The sequence below is a fragment of the Hipposideros armiger genome, unplaced genomic scaffold (genome assembly GCF_001890085.2).
Source record: "Hipposideros armiger isolate ML-2016 unplaced genomic scaffold, ASM189008v1 scaffold_1198, whole genome shotgun sequence".
Lineage (NCBI taxonomy): Eukaryota > Metazoa > Chordata > Mammalia > Chiroptera > Hipposideridae > Hipposideros > Hipposideros armiger.
In genome coordinates this window covers 291,403-318,867 of record NW_017732548.1, presented here as the reverse complement: position 1 = coordinate 318,867, position 27,465 = coordinate 291,403, and the positions used below count along the sequence as shown (strand labels likewise).

At 34.9% G+C, this 27,465-nt stretch overlaps 1 protein-coding gene across 1 annotated transcript in view; it reads left to right on the top strand.

The window, feature by feature from the left end:
- Positions 1-27,465, top strand: part of ABCA12 (ATP binding cassette subfamily A member 12) — a 210,217-nt gene that overhangs the window by 119,094 nt on the left and 63,658 nt on the right. Inside the window, exons 17-29 of the mRNA XM_019632933.1 lie at positions 2,385-2,549; positions 2,896-3,103; positions 4,102-4,241; positions 6,736-6,855; positions 10,035-10,125; positions 12,285-12,464; positions 13,053-13,368; positions 16,526-16,640; positions 23,028-23,357; positions 24,445-24,514; positions 24,603-24,737; positions 25,600-25,755; positions 26,669-26,855. Of these exons, the coding sequence (XP_019488478.1) occupies positions 2,385-2,549; positions 2,896-3,103; positions 4,102-4,241; positions 6,736-6,855; positions 10,035-10,125; positions 12,285-12,464; positions 13,053-13,368; positions 16,526-16,640; positions 23,028-23,357; positions 24,445-24,514; positions 24,603-24,737; positions 25,600-25,755; positions 26,669-26,855 (2,213 nt within the window). The remainder of the gene's footprint in view (positions 1-2,384; positions 2,550-2,895; positions 3,104-4,101; positions 4,242-6,735; positions 6,856-10,034; positions 10,126-12,284; positions 12,465-13,052; positions 13,369-16,525; positions 16,641-23,027; positions 23,358-24,444; positions 24,515-24,602; positions 24,738-25,599; positions 25,756-26,668; positions 26,856-27,465) is intronic.

The following is a 27,465-nucleotide window of genomic DNA, read 5'->3' as shown; positions in this document are numbered from 1 at the left end:
AAAAACAAACAACTGTCTCTTTTGGTAAGAAAAACTAAAAAAGCAGCACAGCTGACTTATGTTGTTGAAACATAGCAAAAGGGATGGAAATGTTTTAGGACTACTTATAAAAAACCCTTTTCTGAGTCCTCATTATCTCACACCTATATTTCTGTAATGAGCTTTAAAACTGGCCTCCCCGCCTTCACACTTGCATCCTCCCTGCCCCACCATCCCAAAGCAGCCAAGATAAGCCTTTTACAACTGATAAACATTATGTCACCCCTCTGCTTAACACCTTCTAGTGGCTCCCCATTTTATTCAAGTAAGCCCCCAGATCCTACCAGGGCTCCATCATCTGCACGACCCCTCCCCATCTAAAATTCTGTTTATTTGGCTACTCCCTGGGTCTAGGGATGCCATGTAGCACCACTGAGTGAGGCACCCTTCATGATTTGCAAGGCTATTTGTCTTTACTGAACATTGACTTCAATAAGACCTACTCTGACCACCCTTTAAGATGCAACCAACCTCAGCTATGGCACTCTCAAACCTCCTTTACCTGCTCTATTTGTTATCTATTGCCCTTCCAGAATAATACAACACTTTTTATTGAATATTCATTTTATTACTTATTTCCTGTACATGCCCCCCCCCATTAGCATATAAGCCCTGTAGTTCATCTTTGTTTACTGAAACACCTCAAATGCCAACAATGGTGCCTGGCCCACAGAGGAACTCAAAAAATACTCCTGAACTGAACAAACATTTATTGCACATAAACTATAACCTAAAATGCACTTGAAGTGATATCGATAATTTTGTTCATCTAAAATTTTAATTCTTATTTTGTAAGACCTCAGCCGAGCAGATATCAAACCAAACATTTCTTGTTGAATCTAGTAATTAAATGTGCATCTGACAAGTTGAAGACCACACCTAATTCTTTTAGGTGGTGCAAACAAAAATAATGAAAATTTTATCATCTTTAGTCAATTTATTTCACATCAATGTAGGAATGCCTAGAAATCTGGCAGAACTGGAAGAAAAATTAGAATGCTGATTCTAATTTAGAAAAATCTGATTGCAATTAGTAGCTGTGCTGTTGAGGCAGCTTTGTCTTCATGACGTTTTTCCAACTAAATCTTGTGCTCATAATGGTGGTTTATTTCTTCACTGGACATGCCAAGAGTTTTTCTTCCTAATGGACCTCACATGTTTCCCCTTCTGCCTATAACCTTCCTTTCCTTATTCTTGCAATGTCTTGTTCTTTCTCTCTTTTGGGGTCCATCTTGGAAAGACCTCCTTTGCTTTTTAGCTAAACTTTCCTTACATCCTCACACTACACAGCCTTTTGTTTGTTGATTTGTTTGATATCTGTTATTCCTATTAGAACAAAGCTCCTTTAGTGGAAGGAGGATTCCAATTTGTACACCACTATATGCTTATCACCTCATCCAGTGCTGGAAACACAGTGGGCATTTGATTAACATGCAATGAATAAATAAATGAGAGGATAAAATTACTTTAAAATTTTAAAATATTTTCAATGTATTTTTTTCTGCAGCAGCAAAGCATTATGGGGTTATGATTAAGCCTGATAAATTATGTGAGCTTTTTGACAGAGCCTTTGTGCTTTTAAGGAGCATGTTATATGGTGTTTGAGCAATAGTATACATGAAGAATTATGTAATTGATATCTGCCTTTCTGACTGCTAAAATCATTTATTTTGGGTAACTTTATTGAGGTATAATTTATATACCATAAAATTTACTCATTTTAAGTATACAGTTCAATCATTTTTTTAAGTAAATGTCTAGAATTGTGCAAATATTACCACGATCTGATGCTGAAATGTTACCATCAACCAAAAAGAAACCTACCCATTTACACTCACTTCTCATTCTGACCTCTAGCCTTGGCAACCTTTAATCTATTTTCTGTCTCTATAGATTTGCCTTCTTTAGGACTTTTATACAAATTGAATCAAGCAATACGTGGTCTTTGTGTCTGGCTTTTTTCACTTAGTATAATGTTTTTGAGTTTCATGTGTGTTGGAACATGTGTCAGTATTTCCTTTTTTTTATTGACAAATGATATTCTAGTATAAGGCTATACCTTTTGTTTATCAGTTCACTTGGATTATTTTTACTTGTTGGTTAGTGTGAGTAATGTTGCTATGGACATTCCCATACAAAGCTTTGTGTGGACATGTTTTCATTTCTCTTGAGTAAATACCTAGGAATGGAATAGTGGGGTTGTATGGTATATTTATGTTTAACCATTAAATAAACTTCCAAAATGTTTTCCAAAGTAGTTGTCCTTTTTCATATTCTCACCAACAATGTGTGAAGTTTCCAGTTTGTTTACATAAATCATTTTTTTAAAATTCTGTTTCTGTTAGGTGTTTTTCCCTAGAAAAGATCAAAAGCCAGTAGAAAAGATGATAGAACTCTTCATAAGGCTTAAAGGCATCCTCAATCAGCTGGCTTCTGGCACACGTCCACTGCTTGACAAAATGAGATCCCTGAAACAAATGCATCTGCCCAGAAGTGTTTCATTAACACAGGTAGAAAATTCACCCAGTAATGTTCTTGTTGGAAAATTCCTTTTGTCATATTAACTTTTATTTGAGATCAGTTATAATATGTTATAAGTGAAGTACATTGAAAAAAATCTCCTGCATTGAAAAAAAGTACATTGAAAAAAATCTCTCTTCTATTCTGGCAACATTTTTTTGCCACTTAAATGGGTAAAGTTTAATATTGTACATTTACATTTGGTATACATGTTTCAAAGGAATTGTAGAAACTATAAGGATACTCTAAGCATTATCAGGTTTTCTTTCTGTGCTGTTTTCAGTAACACTTGTAACTCATATAATGTTTGTAAATCATGGGTTTTTTATCTCTCAGGCCATGTATAGAAGCAACCGGATGAACACACCCGGATCATTTAGTACCATCTCCCAAGCATTGTGTTCCCAAGGAATTACCACCGAATACTTAACTGCCTTGCTGCCCTCTTCCCAGAGGCAAAAAGGCAACAACACCAAGGATTTTTTGACTTATAAGTTAAGTAAAGAGCAAGTTGCTGCAAAATATGGAATTCCCATACATACCAGTGAGTATACTTCAAAAATCAGCATGGTGATGTCACATCTTAATGTTGTCTACTCTATCTTCGTTTTTTATAACATATGAAGTATTCATGTTCTCCAAGTAGAAAACAATTATACAGCACTTACTGCATGCATGTTATGTATATTAACTCATTCACTCTTCACAACATCCCCCCTGTGTGCATGACTATATCTCCATCTTAGTAAAGGGAAAGGAGGCACGAAGAGGTTAAGCAACCTGACCACAGTCACCCAGCTTGGAAGTACCAGAGCCATGCTTTGAACCCATGCAGTGTGTTGCCAAGTCTAGCCCCTTATCCATAACACTAAGAATTTTTCAGCCATGAGTACACATCCTTTGCCAATAGATAATACAAAAACATACCTTAAATCTGCTGAGGTCAATTTTTTTTAACTTTCTAGAATCAGAAATTATCAACATAGAAGTTTCATGAATGCAGCAGAACTGTAAATGTTTAGTGGCACATCAAAGCCATTTATTTGATCAATAAATGTTGAGATGCAAAACACAGCTAGCTGAGCTCTTCCAAATAAATATAGATGTTTAGTATAGCAATACAATTGACTCTTTTAGTCATTTTTTTCTTCATTCAACAAACATTTATTGAACAGGTCTTAGGTATCTAGTACTTTCCTAGTAGCACAATGTGTTTTTTTTTTTTTTGTTGTTGTTGTTGTTAGAATGAAGTGCTAGTGAGGTAGAGCTGTTGTAAGCAATTTTGAAATGTGGTTTTCAACCTTCCTAACTCCTCTTGTTAAAATACCATCCCTTCTTATGTGCTTGTTTGTTGGGTTAAACTTTTACGCCTAAAAAAAGATTTGTTACTATGTTTTCTCACTTTAATATCAAATGCCTCACATCTGTTAATAGTGCTAAGGGATGTACTTTGGGGTGTGATAACAATAATCTGTCGATTTACCATCAGGAAATAGATTTGAAATACATATACTAAAATGTTTTATTACACTTTCCTTGCAGCGCCATTTTGCTTCTCCCTTTATAAAGACATCATTAACATGCCTGCTGGACCTGTGATTTGGGCTTTCTTGAAACCTATGTTGTTGGGAAAGATTTTGTACGCACCGTATACCCCAGTCACAAAAGCAATAATGGAAAAGGTTTGATTATTAAAATTCAAAGTTTCTATCTTGCATATTAAGATGGTTTTCAAAGTAGCAAACTTCCAAATTTACTCTATCTGACTCAGATTTCTTTATAGTTTACCTACTATTACCCTTGGCTTTCTGAAACTGTTAATAATTCTCCACTTCTGTCCTGTATATATTTAAACAACGTAGATTGGGTGGTAGCCCTTTGAAGAGAAATGAACCACATTGAGGCTTAAAGATGAGGTTAATTAAAGCAAAACCTCAGACTTTTCAATTTATCTCCAAAAGCTGTCCTAGAACTCTCGTCTAACTTTAAAAATATGTAAAAATATTGGCATTAGAAAAAATAATATTGGAGCATTACATAAGTAATTTATCAAAAACAATCCCTGAATTATAGATTCTTGACTTTATATTTGGTTGTATGATTTAACATCTTATTTAAAGAGAGACATTGAGAATGACAGCATTATTAATAGTAACTAATCATCTATGTCATTTAAACATAACATTTCCCTCTCACTTTTTGTGTTTTATTATACTTTTATTTTGAAATACTTCTAAACTTATAAAAAAGTTGCAAAAATAATACAAAGAATTCCCGTAAATATTTCAGCCAGATTTGCCACTAGGTATATCTATCAATACATAAAACATAAGGGTTTTCTCCTGAACCATTTGAGAGTACATTGCAAACATTATACTCCCATTACCTCTAAATACTTTAGTGTTTGTCTCCTAAAAACAAGAACATTGTCTTACAAAACCATTGTACAGTTATCAAATTCAGGAAACGTACCATGGATATAATTCTGTTACCTAATATCACCCCATATTCAGATTTCACCAGTCCTCCCAATGATGTCCTAAATTATAGCAATTTTTCCCTGACCCAATATCCAATCCATGGTCATGATTTTCTGTTAGTTATAATTTCTCTTTGGTCTCCTTTAGTCTGGAGCAGTCCTTTGGCCTCTCTTGTCTTTCATAACATTGTTATTTTTTAAGAGAACAGTACCATTGTTTTATAAAATGTGTCTTAATTTGGGATTGTCTGATATTTTCTCCTGATTAAATTCAGGTACATGATAAATTTTGTTTTCAGTTACAGTTGACATTCAACATCATTTTATACTAGTTTCAGGTGTACAGTGTAGTGGTTAGACATTTGTATAATTTATGAAGTGATCCTCCAGATTGGTCAGGTACCCACTTGGCACTATCCATAGTTATTAAAATATTATTGACTGTATTCCCTAGGAGAGAATCCCTCTCACTTTTAAAATTGGCTTTCATGATTTGAATTATAAACTTAATACTTTTAAAATGATAGAATTACATTGAAAAAAATCTCTGCTTTACCATTACTTGGTCATTAAACTATAATTTATGTGAATATAACGTTATTTTAAATCTTTATAAAAATAGACATGTGGTCATCTCCAATTTCTAGAATGTTCTTTGTGTTATTGTTTGTGTTTTAATACCTTATTTGCTTTATTGACTACACATTTCTACACAATTTTGCATTAATTAAGTCATTGCATGCTTATGTTCTAAGTGAAGTCTTTTTTCTTTCTATTTAACTCTCATCTCTTTTTGTTTCCTCTTGATGCTACTCTTTCTTCCATGTAAATTAATGAATGTTAGCATTCAAGGATGTGCCTTTCTATAATTTATTCACATTACTCTCATTCTTTATACATTATTAAACTATATATACACTTATATGCAGCGATTGTTTGCATTATTAAAATTAAGTTATATTATAATACTTTTTTGTTTGTTTGTTTTACTCACACAATAATACCTTGTGGAAATTCTTCCAACTCAATAAGTATAGTCTGATTCATTCTTTTTTGAAGATTGACATTTTTTTCATACCATAGGATTTACTCAGCCGATCTTCAGTTGTTTTGGGCATTCCTTTTTTTTTCTCCAGTGTTTGCTTTTGGATTTGCTAATGTAAACAATGTGGTAGCAAATACTCTTGTGCATATGACTTTACACAATGCTATTTTTATTTCAGTGAGCTGAACCCTCAAGATTGAGGGATTGAAGGATATCGTATATTATTTTAATGACTGTTGTCAGATAGCTTTTCAAAAAAAAGGCTGTAACACAGCCGTTTCCACCAGCAATATATGAGAATATCCCCGTTATATCTTTGAACTAGGATGTTTCTTTAGCAGTACAGTTAAGTTTATTTTTGGTAAAATGAATAACTTGTGAGAACTCCAGAAGACGTGCTTTCATTTTGGCTGTAATTTCACTCTGGAAATGAAGCAAACCCTAAGATTTCCAGTTTTTATAAATGATCTTGACCCTGTAAAAGCTTCCATTTAGAAAATTTTAACCACGTGGGAAATGTCTCACAATATTTTTTATCTTTTAGAAGTATGTTTTAAAGTTACATAACAAAACAGCCTTAACATACCTTTTTGAAATATAGTGAAAATACTAATAAACCAGATGTTTTCGTTTTCATTTTTTTGTCTTTAAGTCTAATGTAACTCTGAGGCAACTGGCAGAATTAAGAGAAAAATCTCAAGAGTGGATGGATAAGTCACCACTGTTCATGAATTCTTTCCACCTGTTAAACCAGACGATACCAATGCTCCAGGTAGGGGATGGTTCTGTCATTTACCTTCATATGAATTATAATTTTTAAAGTTATAATTGCCTTCATTTATGGGCAGACAGAAACTTAGAACCCATATTCAGAAGATTAAAATTGCCTGTCCTCCAGAGAGTGAATCTGAGACAAGGTAACTCATGTTCATAGTCACTCATGTTCATAGTCATCTTCACTTCCTGTATCACAACTTTTCTGTCTATCAGATAAGCCATTATACAAGTTGATCTTGAGACATAGCTAGTGGTGTAAATCTGTTTTCCAAAGATAAAATTCTCTAAAAGCTAGTTAAAATATGCTTATTTATTTCTCTACTTTAAATCATGTTTTGCTATTTTAACAGAAGCAGAATTCCTAAAATACTAATATCCTGGAGAAGAATGTTAAATTTGAGGAGATCTTTGGTTGAAATATATGACACTCTAGTTTAAATCAAAGATTTGATAATGCAACTCAAATACAGTGCATACAGGTTGAAAAGTATAATTTGCTGTTCTTGTGAAAATAAAAAAGATTTTCTGAAGATGAAGCAAATAATATGGGGAAATGTTGTAATCACAAACAGAGCTATTGGTAATGGAAGATCGAGCAGTAGAATTAGATCAGTTATCAATCAGAGAAGAGAAAATTGACAGAAATGATAACAACACATGAGCTGCAAGAGAGAATGGCTTGCCTATCAGAGAATTGAGAGAGGCCCTTGGAAAACTGATGGGGTCCTAGAATATTTTTGGAAAAAAAAAGCCCTTCTTTATAATCATGCTTAAGCAGTTAAACATAGAATGAGGAATTTGTATCATACAATTTTGTCAGAAAAATTATACCCAAAAGAAGCTTTATGCAGTCTTTGACACAAATAATTACTAGCACACAGTTATAATTATACCCTGATTTTTATTGTAAATAACACAATAAATTGCTAAAAATATATATGAAATCCATTTAATTAATATGAAATAAACTTTTCATCAAATGTCTTCCCCACAATTACTGTTAAGTTTGTTTCTAATTAGAAGCATGTTCATTTTAAGTGGCCATTTTTTTTTAGTGAATCTCAGATAACAAAGACTACTTAGACAGTACTTCATTGGCATGGCATTTTCCTAAGTGGAAGATTGCTGTTTTCTTCTAAAACGTTTTTTTCTGTGAACAAGTAAAAAACCCACACCTATGATTTCATTAAGTTTTGTTGACTAGAGTGTTGAATTAACAAAGGGCATGGCCAATACATTATAGTTCCCAAGTGCAGTCATTTGCTAAGAAGAAGCTCTGTGACCATGTCTTCAAGTGGATCATCTAATGAAAGTATCTTTATTCTGTTCTAGACCAAAATCAATCATTATTCTAGGTTATTGAGGAAAAACATTTCTGCAAATGTGCACAGAATTTGAAGTTCCCCACTTTTTAGCACGAGACCGGGCTTTGCCATCGTGAACCTTTAAGAAAGGGCCTTAAAATACTTGATCTGAAGTTTATGAATATCTAAAATGGGTATTTTGATAACCACTTCACAAACTTATGAGGATCATATGTGTGGAAGCACTTAAAAATAGTATTGCATCTCATAGAGAGGATTGATTATATGACAGTCTAGGTTAAAGATTAGACAATGAAACTCAAATACAGTGCATCCTGGTTGAAAAGCGTAATTTGATATTCTTGTGAAAGATGCAGGATTTTCTGAAGAGGAAACAAATAATGAGTGATGGGGAATGAAAATAAAGTTCAATGGATCATTTCTGAATTGCAACTAACACAGTGTTTTGCTTATTAATAGCGCTCTGATTCACAAGTTAATGCGCAAGTTAATTCCTGGTAAATAGATTTTGAAGGACTCTGTTTATCATGGTACATATCATGGTCATGGCCCTCAGTCTGCATGCTACCAACTACTCTTAGATCTCTCAGCAGCTATGAATTTAGTGAATTAATTCTATTACATATATATATATATATGCTCTATTAATACATATTACTGATAATCACTTATCTCCATAATAGCAAAACAGAAGATATTGTTAAGAAGGACAAAATAATAAGTGGTACTGTACTGCCCTCTAAAGGGACAACCAACTTAAGCCTAGCTCACATAAAAACTAGGCCCTTAATTTGCATATAAGATGAATAAGCATTTCTTTAATCAAGTTGAATTCTCTCGCTTTAACTTTCCCCTTGGCTCTCATTGTGTACCCTTAAAGGATTTTAGACAGTTTCTTTAGTTCTAGCTTTGTCATCTATTAACTGGGGATAATAATGATATTACAAAGTGTTATTGAAAACTGAGAAAATCAAGGAAATTATTAATAAATAATTTCTTTGATTATTATCTAATAAATCTATTAGTGTGCAGCACATAGTAGGCACTGTGAGATCCCACATAGTAGGATCTCAGTCAGTATTACCTAGTAGTACTTCTACATTGGTAGGAGTTATGTCTCTGAATTTGGGAGATAGCTCTATAAAAGCCTTTATATTTTAAATCCTTTATGTTTTATTTTAAGATTTTCAGTCTTTCCACTGATATAGAGTAATTTAGTTTAATCATCGGTTTATTTTTCCATATTCACATCATTGCACTTATTATAATATAAAACAATATTATAGTAATTTACATTTGATTCTTCTGATGCATCATTCACCCCTACTTTACAGAAAAGTAGCCTAAAGCTGGAAAAAGCTGAGCGCTTGCTGAAAGATTCACAGCTAGAAAGTAGTAGAACCGGTATACAAATGAGTGGTGATGTCAAATTCCATGTAGACATCACAGTTTTTAAAAGTTGTTTTTGTTTGTTTCAGTTGAACAAAATTCAGCCATCAACCATCAAAATTGTGTATACCATATGTTAAAACAAATGCTACAATAGCTATGGGAAAAAGGACTGTTAAATTGAATATAATTTCCTACTGTTGATTATTATGGTCGTAGCTGGCCACTTTAGCATGCTGACAAATGTGTGTCTATAAACCAGCAAAAGCTCAGCCTTTGAAGCCGTTACCAGCCACATACCTTCTCTTTCTTTCTCACGAATTTGTATGTGAGCATTTGCAAGATGATGCATTGATAATGCCCAATGGTAGTTACTTCATTTCATGGTGGATGATATTACACAGATATTAAATATGTTTTCTTGTTGTATTGAAACTGACTCCCTGTTATTATTTGTTAGAATACTCTAAGGAACCCCTTTGTGCAAGTGTTTATAAAATTCTCCGTGGGACTTGATGCTGTTGAACTATTGAAACAGATAGATGAACTCGGTGAGTCCAGATTCACAAAACTTTTATTCACTAATCATGTCAGAAATGTGAAAAACATTGTCCCATATGAGAACTTCTTTTCCTTTTCTTTCATGTTTGGTTTCTAGCCAGTTTTTCAAAGAAAAGTAAAATCCTGGATATATTCATCCATCTTCTCAGTTAGTTGTATAATTATGAGTAGTAATGATTATTTGGGTACCCAGTACCTATAGTTAGTTTCAATAATGATAATACATTATATTGTGCTTAAATGAAGCTTTTCCTATAATCTTAGGTAGGTTGGTGGGTTACTAGAAGTAAGAGGATACTATTTTTTTTAATTTAATTTTTATTTTTTGCTAGCTTGATGAAAAGCAAGTCGTTAAGGACAAAGGAAGATGAAATGGTTTATCTCTGTCTCCATTTAACATTTTATCTCCACTGGCCTCAGCATTGCTTTGACTAACCCAGAATGTAAGTGGAAGAGGTTATAGAGTTAGCAAAAGCAGAACAAAAGCAATGCAGAGACTCAACAGGAAATAAACCTAAATCAGTAGTCAGGTTGGATCCTCCTCTCACGGTTATTTAAAAGGAACAGGCTGAAGAGGATCAAAGGAAACCGTCTGAACTTATGCATTCCCCCTGCCACATCCCCACCTTCAACCTAAGGGATGCAAGACATCTAATTCAGTCTGTCTGACTCACTGTTGCTATGCAACCACGGGTATGAGGAAGGCATTGAGAGCATCAGAATTTGGCAGCAGTAGAGAAATGCCCTTCCTCCTGGAGCTCCAGGTACACAGTGCCTTAGATAGCAAGCCAGTGGGGAGGCAATCTGCCTACATCTGTATGGTACAGTGTATATATTTGTATGCACTTTATGATTAGACATTAGTGGATTTATTCTCTATAAGTGACTATCAAATGATATTTATTCTCTAAAAGCGAAATCTAAATATCAGGGATGTACTACAAAGTTCTTATATACATTTTAGTATCCCTAACTTGAGCTGTAGGAGGGGATTTTTAGAATTTAAAGGACGACTGAAATGAATATGGCAGCAAGATGATGTTTGTGTAATTATATGTGTAACTCAGTGTCTAAAAGGTTGTATAGTTTTGAATTTGGGAGGCACTGACCTTCATCGCTCTTTGATTCTGTCTACCAGCATTTCCAAAGAATCCTTGGTATTGTGTTGATTTCCAATGGCCACTGGAGGCCACTATTCAACCACAATTTTACCCCTCCCCCACCAACATCTTTATCAAGCAAAACATTTCACTTTAAATTCTAATGAAAAATTCGTTGAAGAACTTGCCCTTTGTGGGAAACTTAGTCTTAGATTGGACAATGGAAGAGACCTGTTTGGGTTCTGTGAGGAGAGATTTATGATAGTCACAGCCTTCTCAGTATTCATGATCAAGTCAGTGAAAGTTTAATTGGCCAAGTGATTTATTAACTTGCAATTTCATATTTACCCTTTGTCTCAGTTGATTTCCTCATAAGGAATCATGAATTTGAAGAGCAATTAAATTCTCTTTCTTCTAGAGTAATTACCTGAAATAAAACCTTGATTGTTTTATCTAGGTTAATACAGATATTAATAGAGATAATCCACATAATATTTTAAATCAAACAATATTAGAAAATTGTAAGTTTGTGGCACAGATTCTCACAGTCTCCTAAGAAATGATTCCGTAGCACAGTTTATTGAGTGATATAGTATATTTGTTCTACACACTCTGCATAGACTTTCCTTTGTTTAAATTCTTGCGTTCACATTCCCTGAACCCAACAGGCATTACTGTTTATTTGAAACTTTCATCTCTAGTTTCATTTTTCTTTCTAACTTTATGTAGATAGATTTTTAAAATTATTCATGTTTCATCATTGGTTAATTAAACTGTAGCAGAATATACTTTTAAATTAGCCTGTATCATTTTTTTGAACTTGGGTTTACTGTATTTGCAACTAGCTCAACATTCTCCTCAATGAATATTTGTGCAACTAGACACATTTTCCTAGATGTACAGTACTAGATATTTTTACTAAATTCTATGACTTTATGTTATTTCTAGTTTAATATATACTTAACCAAAATTGCAGTATTTTGCCTCTACTAGAAACAACATTATTATACATTATAATATGTTTTGTCTGTTTTGCTTTGCTTCTTTAGATATCCTGAGGCTGAAATTAGAGAACGGCATTGACCTTGTTGATCATCTCAACACACTATCTTCCCTGACAGTAAATATTTCCTCCTGTGTATTATATGACCGTATTCAAGCAGCAGAAAGTGTAGATGAAATGGAGCAAGAGGCTAAAAAACTCTACAAAAGCAATGAACTCTTTGGAAGTAAGTGTTATACCACTAGAATGTAAGCTTCTTTTTGTACTAAAATTGGCCAAATTCTTCCCTCACCTCTTTCATCCAGAACTCAGAAAAGTAGTCTGGGGGTCACTGTCTCCTCAGATGTCCTTAGAAACAAGAACCTTTCATGTAGTCAACCAACCATATCATAAGAAGCCTTCCACTTATGTGTAATTTTGTTGGGTTGGTTAAAATTAAGACTGAAAAGGATTACATGGTTACAGGGTAACATTGAGTCCATCCTCACAATCAGTCAAAATTATTCATTTTAAAGTGTGTGTGTGTGTGTGTGTGTGTGTGTGTTTAATTTCAGTAAGCAGCTTAGAGTGATATATGTATTCTGGCCACTTAGTTTGTGGTTATACCCTCAAACTCCTACTTTGAACCTCTGAGTTTGTCACTCCTAATTAACCATCTTTTCTGTAAATTAAGAGCCCGTATTTATTGTCACACTACTAACTCAGTTGACTCTTTGGCTTTCCCCTATATGTAACCTCTAAACAATAAGTAATGTCAATCATAAAGTAAACTTTCTTTTAAACAATAAATGCTGTTGTTGCCATTTATTTTTAGGTGTTATTTTTAAGCTTCCTTCTAACGGAAGCCAACACAGAGGCAATGGCTCTGAAGATGTCTATCTTCCTCCTGTCATAAAATATACCATCCGCATGAGCCTCAAGACCTCACAGACAACAAGAAGCATAAGAACCAAGATTTGGGCCCCGGGGCCACATAATTCTCCATCACACAACCAGATCTATGGCAGGGCTTTTGTTTACTTACAGGATAATATTGAAAGGGCAATCATTGAATTGCAGACGGGAAGGAACTCCCAGGACATAGCAGTCCAGGTCCAAGCAATTCCTTATCCCTGCTACATGAAAGACAAGTAAGTCTGTACCCTTCTAGCTTTTGTTAATAATCAACCACTTTGTTGAGAACTCATTTCTGTCCATTCATTCACGTGTCAAGTGAAAGGGATCATGTTTACCAACGCTTTGTCAAATGTGTGTTTCCAGGAAAGTGACCACAGCATAGGATACTGCTCTACTATAGCAGCTCATCATTACCAAAATGATGGGAATGTTCTTACCAAATGATCCATGTTTTCTTTGTCATAACTCTTAGTTTTCCAAGGACTTTGGTGCCAGAACTTGGAGAATTAAACTCTAGACTTGGGTGCATTGTTGCATGATTTTGTTGTTACCTGCTCTCTGCTGGTCCTACCTTTCTCTAGTCAAATGATGAGTTAAACAAGACTCATATTTAATTAAAAATCTGTGAGCACATTTTAGGGAAACATTTGACGGAACACAACATTGATCCATCTCTAAGACAAATATTGTGTTTTCTAAAACTGTGTTATGTACTATCGGTTCCCTTGCTAGGAATCTTTATCTAAAATGGTTTTGCTAAATGAACAAAAAATGTAAAGGTCATGCTTTTAGACAATTGAATTTGGATGCTCAATAAATCTGCCTGTTAGGTAGCACTGAAGGCTCCTCCATTGCGACCACGGGGAAAAATCAATACTCAATCAATCAATCAATAATAAACAAGGTTGGAGGACTTTTTAAAAGCTCATCCTCCTACCCAAAATCTTGAGGCTGAATATTACTTGAAAGGAACTGTACTCATTATTCAGCCCAGTTACTGCAGTTTATATACAACTCAGATGCTTCTGGGTGCTTTTTTTTTTTTTTCTTTTCTTTTCTTTTTCTCTCTATTGATGCTTCTGTCATCAATGGCTTGCAGTCACAGGAATGACCTGTGGGTTCCATGGAATGAAAATTCTCATCTATTTTCCTGCTCACATTTTTTTCTCCTTGTAAATTTTGGTACCTGGGATGGTCAGTCCCTGGATGTTTCTTTTAACAATAATAGTAAATGTACTCTTAATTCTTTTTGGGGAGTATGATCATAACACCCCACATATACATATAAACTCTTTGTTGCATACAAAGTGCTTTCATGTATATTGTTTTGTTTGTTCCAGTCAACAACCTCCGAGGGTAAGTGGGAGTAGGTATTATGAGCCATACTTTCCAGATGAAAAAATGACAATTCAGAAAGGGCAAGTAACGTGTCCAAAGTTGTACAGCTGGTAACACACTGGTCCTTTGATGACAATACCAGAATTTTCTCCTTTATCCTATACCAAACCTGAAATACATAGTCACTTGGAAGAAATATCACAGTGGATTTGTTATTAATGAATGAGGGCTTTTGCCTAATTCTAGAGCCAGAAACAGCATCAAGGCTGGACCTGAAACAAGACAAAATTCATTAAGCAAACATTCTTTAAGTGCCTACTCATGCCAGACAGCTTCCCAGGGGCCAAAAAAATTGGATATGGCCCCAACCTTCTCTCCTCCCTCACAAAAACCCCCTCATATCTCCGATGGTGCTACACATCTGATGCTAAAGTGAGAATAAATGATGGTGATGTCATGTTCCATTAATATTTGCATTTTTCATGGAAAACTTGAAGGTAATTCCTTAGCCTTATGATTAAAAAGGAAATGGCTTTGGGAACCATTCTGTAAGTAAAAGCTTCAGTGGAGCTTAATATGCAAAACAGATCAATTTAGAGTTTATCTCACTGAAAACTATTCATTTGCCTTAGCCCAAACAAAGGTGGCTAATGGAGGAAACCATAGTTCTCAAAGTGTGGTCCCTGGACAAGCAGAGTCAGCATCACCTGGGGAATTGTTTAAAACACAAATTCCTTACCCCACCCCAGATATAATAAATCAGAATCTTATGAGTAGGGCTCAGAAACTTGTGGGGTTTTTGTTTGTTTGTTTGTTTGTTTGTTTGTTTGTTTGTTTGTTTGTTTGTTTTTTAAGATTTTATTGGGAAATTGGGGGTGGGAACAGCATTGGGGAATCAGGAAAGGGGAACAAATTGCTGTCCTTTTGTTCTTCAGTCTAGTTGTGGAGGACGTTGCTTCACTGGCCCATGTTGGTATTATCATTGCGCTCTTCCAGGGTGAGGCAGATAGGTCGCTAGCCGCTGGATGGCTGCTCACGGCGGCTGATGGCCGCTCATGGTAGCTTAGGGAAGCCCACTGCAGTCCCACTGCAGCCTACACCGTCACCGGCAACTCTTGGCAGCCCAGCTCCAGGTCGAGCTGCTGTTCACCATCTTAGCTGTAGAGGGCGCAGCATCACTCGCCTTAATGTGGGATCCGAACTGGGGACCTGCTGCTCAGAGCTGGCATCCCAAGCCAGCTCTTAACCAACGCGCCACTCGGCTGCGCCAAGCCAACTATTATCAATGACCCACTCGAAAGGCCCAGAAACTTGTGTTTTAATAAGCCCCATAGATGATTCAGATACATGCTCAACTTTGAGAAACACTACATTTGAACGTTCAGGTATCATGAGCAGGCCACTCAGGAATATATTCAGGTCATGATGAAGTCTTCTAGTGAATCTCTAGTTAGCATATTACCAGAAAAGATATTCCTATACTGTTTATGAGACATCTCCTGGAGCATTATTTTGAGGAATAAAAGTTCTTTGGCTGCATTTTAAATTGAATGCGTTGAGTTTTATTGGATTTTATTTGGGGAAATTTAGTTTAATAATCACTATGAGCTTCAAAAGAGTAGATAAATACAGTAATTTGGGAAGATATAGCTTTTACCTAGATAAACCAATTATCATCTAATTCCAAATCTGCCTTTTTAGATAAGAATTTACTTTAGGCAGAAGGATTTTGAGCCTTGCAATTATGTCTATGTAATAATTATTTTCCTGGACAGGACATACTCAAACACACTTTAAACGATATGGCAATTTTATCTAACAATCCAGAGCTGTTTTCATTCTTGCAGCATTACAGCAAGAAAATTATGGGCCCACTGTCAAGTCAGCTTCACACTTCATAAACAAAGGAGTAATATTAGTGATTATTCTCAATTTCAAAACAGGAGTATAATATCAGCATAAAGAGGAATGTGTTCTTTATATGTTACAATCTGCAAGTATGACATTCATTTTGGTCACTGGATTTGTTTGTTTGTTTTTGTTTTTCTACAGCTTCCTAACCAGTGTCTCTTATTCTCTTCCAATTGTGCTCATGGTTGCCTGGGTTGTATTTATAGCTGCATTTGTAAAAAAACTTGTTTATGAGAAGGACCTCCGGCTTCATGAGGTATGTTAAGAATCTCTTCTTATTATGAAAAAGTTATAATTGTATAATAATTAATTATTATGATTTTCATTATGCCTATTCAAACTCAGAAAACCTGAGCCATACTTTGTGATTAGAAAAATGCTTTATGCATCATAAAGACAACTGATAAGATGGTAGTTTGCTTTCCCAAAAAATTACATAGAAGTTATTTTATAAGTGCTTTTGAGCTTCTGAATAAAATATTCTGAATAATTTATAGATAATAATAATTTATAGATAACAATAAACTATTCTGAATAAATCTGAATAAAATCTAAGTACAATTTGGGTCCTAAGAATAATTTTTGACCAAGATGTTTACCTATAACAGTTAGGATCTAACAGAGGAAGTTTAAATAATGAAAATAGTACTATTAACACAACAAGATTGTTACACAGTAACAAAATGAGCTCAAATAAAGATATAAATATAGATATACAGTTGACCCTGTATAATGCAGGGGTTAGGGACATGAACCTCTATGCAATTGAAAATCTGCATATAACTTTTGACTCCCCCAAAACTTCAGTTATCCCTTGGTATCCACAAGAGATTGGTTCCAGGATCCCCACAGTTACCAAAATCTGCAGATGCCCAAGTCCCTTATATAAAATGGCATATATGAATGCATACAGTCAGCCCTCCACATCGCAGATTCTCATCTGTGGATCAAAATTGCTGTTTTTGATTTACAATAGATTGAATCCTGGGATGTGAAACAGGGGGCTGACTGTATATTTATTGAAAAAATTTTGCATGTTAGTGGACCCATGGTATTCAAACAAGTGTTCAAGAGTCAACTGTAGATGTACAGCTAGACATAGACATAGACATAGTCATGACACAGACACAGACACAGACACAGACACAGGCATATGGCTTCTTTCAGCTCTCAAGAAGCAAATTCTCTTCCTGGTGTACCTTGTCTCCTTCAATTGCCGCTGGTACTGACTTGTGATTTATAAACTAAGAATTTCATGTTATGCTACTGATTAGGTTAATAATACCACAATGGAAGACAGGATCTAGGATGTAAAGCATGATCTCTTCTTGAGCATATTCTTCATCATTATCCCCAAATCCAAACTATCTTACTTCATTTGAGAATTTATGAAATAGCATTGTGTGAATTTTGGATTGTATTGGAATAGAAATTATTTTATCTGTTCTTCCTTTAATGAGTCCATTCTTATGCTCATGGCTGTAAAGACAGTGGAAACATTTCAAAATTGGGGTGCAATAACTATTGCAAGGCCTCGCTGACAATCTGATATAATGAGGTTAGGGTAACCTGTTAATCCACTTACACTTTTCAGACTTACTTTGCCAGTGCTTCTAGGCAATTGATTATGTCTCCTTACAAGGTATAAATTACTGCTTCATATTTTTGGTAGCTCAGCATCAGTCTTCCAGGGTTTTCCTAAAGTTTAAACCTATACTTCTTACCTATTCTGTTTGAATTCTGGTTGATTTTCACAGCTGAAACCCAAATTTTTATATTTCAGTTATAAAAACCCACATTTTTATATTTCAATTTGGTAAACTTCTCAGCAACTGGTTTGAATCCTGTTGTATTCAGGACTTCTGCAATGGTTTTTAATTCCAATTTAGAAACTTGAATCCATGCCCTGAGCCATAATTTTGATTGTAAACTCCTACTTTATATTTTTCTTTCAGGTACCTGGTACTTAGATGTGAATCTTCACAGGTTAAAGGGAAATTTTGAAGTAGAAAACTGTGATAAAACTAAGTTATTTTCTACTTCAAAATAAATACCTGCTTTAAAAATAGAAACACGTAGTAAATATGTGTGTGTATATATGCATATATACATGATATATATAATACACACATACATGTATATACATACAGAGGGTGCCAAAAACTGTATACATATTTTAAGAAAGGAAAAAACTGTATTAAAATTGTAATAATCAATATATATCAATAACAAAAGATGAATACAAGTCATGTGTGTACATTTTTTGGGCATCTCTGGTATATACCTATAAAACACACATACAGTGTATTATCTTGTGTTTGAAGATTATGCTTTCTAAGCACATCTGTGTGTGTCACCAATTAATATCAAAGCATAATGAAGAACCATTTCTCAACTGGATACATGAAACGCATTTCTAATGATGAACCGTTTTCTGTTTGGTAGCCCTGTGTCTTCATTGTTCAGGCACCTACTTTCAAATTTTAACCACCTGATCCTGAGGGTCAAAGTCATATAATAAAGATCACTGAACTTGGAATCAGAGAATCAGGCTTCGAATCTTCCATATTCACTTGGGCCCAATCCCTTAAACATTCTGAGTGTATGACCAAGGCTTCACTCAGCACTGTATTTCCAGGAGGCAGCTCTCTCGTTGCCAGAACAGAGGAGGCATTCAATTACATACTTGATCAGTTCCAAGATGAGGATTTTTTTCTTCACATTTTAAAGCCCCTGAAATGGGATGCATTTGATAGGGTGTCATAATTTATTTGGCAGTGATTTTTCTTTCTTGATTGCATGTAAAATAATGGTACATTTTAAAAGCAGTGGTATCCTAAATTCAAAGGAATATGATGTATTTGTGAGATGAATGGAAGCAGGTGTGGAAGGAGTAGAATATCCCCAGTGCCTTCTGCTTGGCCTCCCTTCACTGCCCACAGTTCTAAACTAACCCCCTCCCTTTTGAAGATGAAAAAACTGAGCCCAGAAAGTAAGAGGTGAATTGCTGAAAATGATGGAGCTAGTTGATGGTAGAACTGGAGCTAGAACTCAAGTGTCTTGACTCCTAATCAATCCTTTTCCATAACATAGCTACCTTCCCGCTCATAACCTTATTTCAGTAGCATAGACTCATAAGAACTTTTGAAGAGGTTGATAGATATAATCTTGTAGGTTACCTGAGATTCAAAATCACTTTTTAATGCTATTTTTTTATATATATTTCGTTAAGGTCTAAAGCTACCCACTCTCTACTTCCTTCTCATTACAAATTAAATCAACAAGGTAAAAAACAAATAAACAAATAAAAAAAAACCAAACAACTTTTTTTCTTCTGTAATTATTCTCTAACTGGGCAAGGAAACCAAGTTAGTTATGATTTCAATGAAACCATTAACCTTTGACCTGTTATGGTGTGACTCCAGTGAATTCCTTTAACTTGCTGAAGAAATTAGGATACATATTAATGACAAATAAGTTTACTGATGAAATCAAATCTGTAGTTTTTAAAAAAAATTTTCAAAATGCCTTTCAATTGGGTATTGTTCGACATTCCTTCCTTTTAAAAATTAAAATATTACAACTTTACAAAATCTGCTTTTTGTAACACAGGAAGAGTACTTTTTCATGTTATGTTCTTGATTTATGGTTACTTTCATCTATTTGGTCTAACATAAGTCATTTATGGGGATTTCAGTACTTACATTCATTTAGTTGGAGACAAAATTTTGGAGTTGTTCTTTCTCAGTTTACACAGGTAACCTGAAATATCTGTAAGCTGCAGAGATGTTACTAAGAATGATGCAAGGATTTTTAGTCTTTTGGAGCTTCATTTTAGACTATTTTTTGTGCTTTCTTAACATACACTATCCATCCTCCTAGTGAGAATTTGGAACATTCCAAGTAATGATCCCAACATCCTTTGTGTCTTACTAAAAAATAATTTAAATATCTATTATTAAAAGAATTTTTTAAATTGAGGTAGAAAATGTTATTCCCTACAAATTCGTGCTTGATCTTGAATTGAATGAATACACTTTTATCAAGTAAATTTATTAATATTTATAACTTCTTTTTTGGATAGCATTAATGTCCATCTCTAGGTATAAGCTCCTCTTGAATGTGGCAACACATTTCTGCAAAATCTTACAGCATCCCTTTCTTCTCATTATTTTCTGCCATAAACCATAAGCCACTGTCCAAAGGGGCTTTCCTTGAACAACAGGTTATCAGGTATTTATGAATTGCTCTGGCAGGTTGGAGGTTTGAGACATGTGACTGAAATTGCAAAGCTGGCACCTGACACCTGTCTCTTTGAAGAGGAACTACCGACATCCAAGAAAGCATAGTATTGCTGTGGGCCATCTTCCATCAGCAAGTTTGGTCTTGTTTATTACAACAAAGTTGGCAGTGGATCAGGATAATCTATGGATGACTTACATGTGCTCATTGCTCTTACTCTTTGTGCATAACAGCTGTTCTTCTCGTGGCATAAAATCCAAAAGTTTAACACTGATGTTTCATGCTAGAATGTTAAGCAGTGACTATTTTTTGGAAGCACCTAACTCAATTTGTTTCAATCAAAGGCAATAATCAGTCTCCAACTTTTACCAACTCTTAAAAATAGGAATCTGATCACGAATATGAAAAATTTCAAAATCACAGTGATAAACACCTTTAGTCCTTGTCTTTGGATTTCTTGAATTATCTTTCAACTAGGCTTTGAATGGAGAATTTTCTAAAAATATATATATATATATACTGCAGCTATCAATTGTCAGGGAAGGAAAACACATGTGTATACTCATGAAGTCAGATTTATTTTATGTCCTTGATAGTTTCCTGGATATTTTGTATCCACTTAGTGAAATATATTCATCATTCCTACTGGCATGCATTGGGGGGTGAAAATTTTTCATAAAGGCCATATGAACTTGGGTGGTGAAGGTCAGCTTTGGAGTAGATATATTTGTTCCATAACTCCTCATTTAATTATATTCAAATAGGCAGAAACTCAATAAAAACCTCAAAATACAAATAGCATGAAAGATAAATATGAAGCTAATATATCATGATTATACTTGAATAAGTGAGTATCCCTGAATTGTTGTCATGAACCATGACACGGAAATTTTCTCACATGGCTTGGGGCACAGGGAAAGAATTTCTAAAATAAGATGTATTTGTATGATGTCTTTTTTCACATCAAAATGTAACTTTGTTTTCAATGATAGATAAGTAGCAATTGGAGGAAACTTCCATAGTGAATCTTTGCTCCATGATGTGTGTGTGTTTTTTTGTTTTTTTTCACTTTGACCCAGACTTCCATTCCTATGGAAACAATAGGTTGAGTCTTTACAACAAAGGCTGATAGAGCCTGGGAGGAGAGAAGCACTAGGAAGGAAAGAGGGGAAGGAAGGGCAAAACTAAGAGGAAAAGTCAGAGGCTTTCTCAGCGGTGATTAGTGTAAGGCCCATAGCTTAAGCTGTTGGCAGTGAGGTAGTTGTTTCCATGGTAACAACCTGAGCAGCAGAGTTATCAAAATGTGAAAAGCTGCAAAGGCAGAAAGTAAAATTCATTGTTTTGCTTGTAGAGCAGAAGAGCCCGCACTTTTCCTATATATATTTTTTTCTAGACAAGTTAGTTTAAAGAGGTAGGGATTATAGTTAGTGGAACATTTGTTTTGTTCTCTTTTAATGAAACATTGGATTCATAAGCTTAATTTTAATCATGAATTGTTAAAATTAGAAACCAGGATGTCCAGGTTCCCCCAAAGTACCACATGCCACCAAATTCAAGACACCCAAGGTCCAGGGAACTTTAGATGGTTCAGAATCCTTTGAGTTAATGCACAAACACATCATGTTGTCTGTTTTTCTAGCTTGGTGAAATGCCTTGGCCTCTAGGAGTATCACAGAGTTATCAAAGACTATCAATTGAGAAAGAGATATATAGATCATCTATGATACATGAGTTCATTTTGAGTGTCTAAATGCCTTTTGGAAAACAAAGATGATAAGCCTGACCTAGACTGCCAATGATTTTAAGAATGGAGAAAGTGTGGCAAAGAGCAGAAAGTGTCCCTTTCAAGGTGCCATGTTTTAAATTTTTAGGAATCAGGTCTGTTCTGTTTCTCCCAGGAACATGAATATTGATTGTTTAGTAAAAACAAAATATGTAGTTTTATTATTTCAGTCCCTACATTGAATTTGAAGTAAACCATGTGTTTTTTTTTTTCCACCAGCTGGAAATATTCATTCCACACAAATGTCAAATTCATGTTGTAAAATTCTGCAGGGAATATCACAAATTTTGATGGTCTACTCTAAACTAATTTAATCTGGAGACATCAGTTAGATGCTAGTTATAAAATGAAATTGTAAAAGAAGCTCACCATCCAAATCATTCATTATTTCATTAAATTGAGGCACTCTGGGAGCATACAATCTAAGATGAGCTGGGATAAATGGACATATTAATTTCACATAGCAAGCATGGACAAATACTTGACTTATCAAAAATCATCAAGATGCCTAGTTCCATATATGTGAAGAGTCTCAAGGGCATTTTGACATGGTGCAGGAATATTATTAGCTGCGAATGTATCAGCTGAAGCACCAGCTAACACTTTTTCTTTTCACAGTACATGAAGATGATGGGTGTGAACTCCTGCAGTCACTTTTTTGCCTGGCTTATAGAGAGTGTTGGATTTTTACTGGTTACCATTGTCATCCTCATCATTATCCTCAAGTTTGGCAATATTCTTCCTAAAACAGACGGGTTCATTCTGTTCCTGTATTTTTCGGACTACAGCCTCTCAGTTATCGCCATGAGCTATCTCATCAGTGTCTTTTTTAACAACACCAACATCGCAGCTCTGATTGGAAGCCTCATCTACATCATTGCCTTTTTCCCATTTATTGTTCTGGTTACAGTGGAGGATGAGTTGAGCTATGTGATAAAAGTATTCATGGTGAGTCAACTGGTCACGATGGAATGGCCAGTGTGCGACAGAAATGGACCCTTTTTTGTTTTCAGACTCTCACACTGAAAGTACACTTCTCTAAATTTAGATGTTTAGTGAGTGCAAAATAAGCTTAACTGTCCTAAAGATAGTCAGTTTTTCTACATCATTGTATACTGTACAAGCACAAGACTATGAAAAGGAAGCATTTTCCCTGTAGTTTCTAAAACCATAATAGGTGCTGCTGCTAATAGTTCCTGAAGAAAGTGTCAGTTAAAATGTAACATATCACATTTTAAAGATCATCGAGAATTCTGACTTTTCTCTGGTCCAATTCCTTAAATGTCTTAAAGCCTCTATTACTGGAATTATTCTCATATGGGAATAATTGTCATGGTTTTCATGGCATACAATATAACTTACAGGCATAAAAACAAATGCACTGACAGCATATAATCAATTTTGATTCCTTTTCTGCCTTTTAATTCAAAAGGACTAAATTGATTTAAGAATTTTAGTGAAAACATTAAGATATGAAATTTGGAAAGCAGAAGTAAACCTCATCCCTGACACATTAAAACTTTCTCTTTTATAAATGAAATAGAAAGTGATAAGTAATTTCCATCTAACAATGACCACTTTGGATTTAAACAAAATGTAAATGTTTAATTTGTTGCAATAATAAGCATTCAACCAATTGATATTTGAGTATATTTTCTTGTAGCACTTCTACTTCCTGAAATCAACTTATGAAGTAAAAACATCTTTTGGCCCCTAACGTTTCATTTGATGTTAGTGTTAACATTGCATTACTTTGCAGTTGCCTATTTTATACACTACTGAGAAACATTTAATAAGTTTAGATATATATTTTGGATTTCTGAAAAACCTTTTCCAAGTTGTAGTTTTCCTGTTTGTGTTTTCTGCTGTTCCCTCTTCTCTGTTTTTCAGTTGTAGTGCCTTGCTAAGGGGCCTCTGTATTTTTTTGAACATGATTTTATCTACATATGTCCGAACTTTTAAGTATACTAAGATCCCTCGGAATAAACTGTGTGAAATCTATGTGAATGATCACTGCTGTTTCTTCTCTTCACAGAGCCTGCTGTCACCAACAGCTTTTAGTTATGCAAGTCAATACATCGCGCGATATGAGGAGCAAGGCATCGGTAGGCTCACTTTCTTTAAAACTGGGTTTTATCTTTAACAACTGCAGTACGTCTTGCACAAGAATAAACATATGTGTTCACTTCTTAGGTCTTCAGTGGGAAAATATGTACAGTTCCCCTGTTCAGGATGACACCACCTCCTTTGGCTGGCTGTGCTGTCTCATCCTAGCTGATTCTTTCATTTATTTCCTTATTGCTTGGTACGTCAGGAATGTTTTCCCAGGTATGAACATGCTTCCTACAGATACCTGCTTTTTATGGTTTTCACCATTATACGTCAGCTAATATATATTTTCTAATATTTAGTTTACCATATATAATCTCCAAAGGGAAATACTTAAGTCTCAAAACTAACCAACAATTTTCCAGGATGAGATAATACACTAGTGAGTGCCTTCTCTGATGTTCCTATAAAGGATGCAGTGAATTAAGAAAGCATGGAATCCAATCTTTCCATGTATAAGGCAAAAACCAAGTCTCCTAATTCTAAGGAGAATTTACCAAGCTAGCTGGGTTCCCGATCCTAGGTCTCAAGTGGTCATTATTTCTAACATGGTTGGGAGTTTTTCCACTAAATCTTATTTGTATTTGTACATTTTTTTCTGATGCTGTAAATGAATAAAAGAGTGCTATTCTATTCATATAAAACTTCTATAAAAGACAAATATGTAGAGGCAGGAATAAGATCCCTGATAGCCTGGGAGTTGGGATGGGAGCAGGGCTTATCTGCAAATGGGCATGAAAAAGCTTTTTAAGGTTATAGAAATGTTCTAATATGTAGATTTTGGTAAGGGCTGCACAACTTTATAAATTTACTAAAAATCATCTTATACTTGCAATGAGTAAATTTTATGGTATAGAATTATAACCCAGTGAAGCTGTTTAAAAAAGAAAGAATAAAGAAAAACTATCTCTTTTACTTTACTTTGAAAACAAAGGCCATTCTTTAGTTTTATATAGTATCAAAAAACAAACAAACAAAAAACTACTGCCTGAATGATATCCAGTATTCTGTTGTTTAGCTTCTGATGCTTAATGTTAACAATCAAATAATAGTTATTTTCCCTAATGTATTTTTATTACAGGTACATACGGCATGGCAGCCCCATGGTATTTTCCAGTGCTTCCTTCCTATTGGAAGGAGCGATTTGGATGTGCGGAGGTGAACCATGAGAAAAGCAATGGCCTCATGTTTACTAATATCATGATGCAGAACACCAATCCATCTGCCAATAAGACAAGTAGGTCAACAACATGCATTATTATGAGAAAAGTAATATAAAATTTGCATGACTTGTGATTTCAGTTAAGTTTTTCTAAATGGCAAAAGTTTCCTTTTTGTTATGGACGAATATGTCTACACATATGTGTTTGGACTCTAATGGAGATTAAATTGTGGCTTTTTCTGGGCTCATTAGCTCAGTCGCTTAGCATATGGTGCTAATTAATCCAAGATTGTAAATCCCTTTGTCCAGTTAGACTCACACAGAGCAAAGTTTTGTTCCTTGGCCACAGTCTGCACCCCTAACTCCAGCCATCTGTCACTAGTCATAAGGAGTAACCAAGTAACAAGTCTGGCATAACCCATAATTTGTCATAACCCATCACCAACACTGAGCAAACAGTTTTAAAGCTAATGTCTCACTGACGTTGGGTGGGTGGTGTCATCTTTATAAAGTGAGGATGACCCGCATAAGTGGCCCTTTTATGATGCCTGAAGGAGATGTAGACAGTAATTAATGAACTGGATTCTATAAACCACAGGTCTGATCTAGCCCTGCTACTGCAAAAATCACACTTTGTAGACAGTTCTTTCATAAGTTGGTATCATTCTATTCAGTTAGAAAACCAGGCCTTAGGCTTGTTTTTTGAATACTTGAGATCTGTTGGATAATACTGAATTTATTATCATGATACTGTATCCTGGGACTGCTCATTCTGACAGAGAAGGACCATATAAACCTTAGAGAATGTGGTTCTACCTCCTCATTTATTCTTTAACCACCTGAGGAGGAGGCTGAAGGCTATAATCGATCATTTGTTTCTAGAATTCATTTTTACTTAGAGGGCTATATTTTTATACAGAAAAAGTCCAATACTAGCTGCATTTTCTTTCTTTGTGAGCTTAGAACTCTTCTCTTGGTTTCTATCCAGGTCCTGATTGCGTGCTTCCCTCCAACATTGAGCCTGAACCTAAAGATGTCACAGTTGGAGTTGCCCTGCATGGAGTCACAAAGATCTACGGCTCAAAAATTGCTGTTGATAACCTTAATCTGAACTTTTATGAAGGGCATATTACTTCATTGCTGGGTCCCAATGGAGCCGGGAAAACTACGACAATGTATGTTATTTTTCAACACTTACTGTCTCAGAAGCACATTACTTAATATTTTCTTGCCTCTTTCATAAAAAGTAAAGTCATTACATCTCTCAGATGGATTAAGATGGTTCACCTTGTATACTGTGGGATGGAGCCTAAATCAGAGATCTACCCCAAAATGTGAGTGCTAAGGCCAGATCAGGCCTGGCAGACAGGTTTATTTGTTCCATCTAGGGTTGGTCCACCCAAATTTTTAAGTACTTCTTAAAAATTTTAATTCAGTACCAATATTCTAAATTAGGGGAGTTTTCTAATAAAAAAACAAATATTCTTGGCACCTCTTAGGGAAAAGGAAGTTTGGCAACATTGAGTCTACAGGTTGGGACAATTGATTGGGGCTTGTTAGTGATACTTCTCTTCAAGGGGACATTTGCTTTCTGGTTCATTCCAGTCCCCACCAAACCATACTACCTCACTTGCCCACTCTGTTTTACTTATTTGCATTTTTATCCTGGCTCATGTACAACCTTGAGTTTACACACTCTGGTAAAATCACACTCAGCCCCATTGGCTCCCTCTCATGGAACCCTTGGTTTGATTCATAAAGAAACAAAAGAATCACCAGCTATTA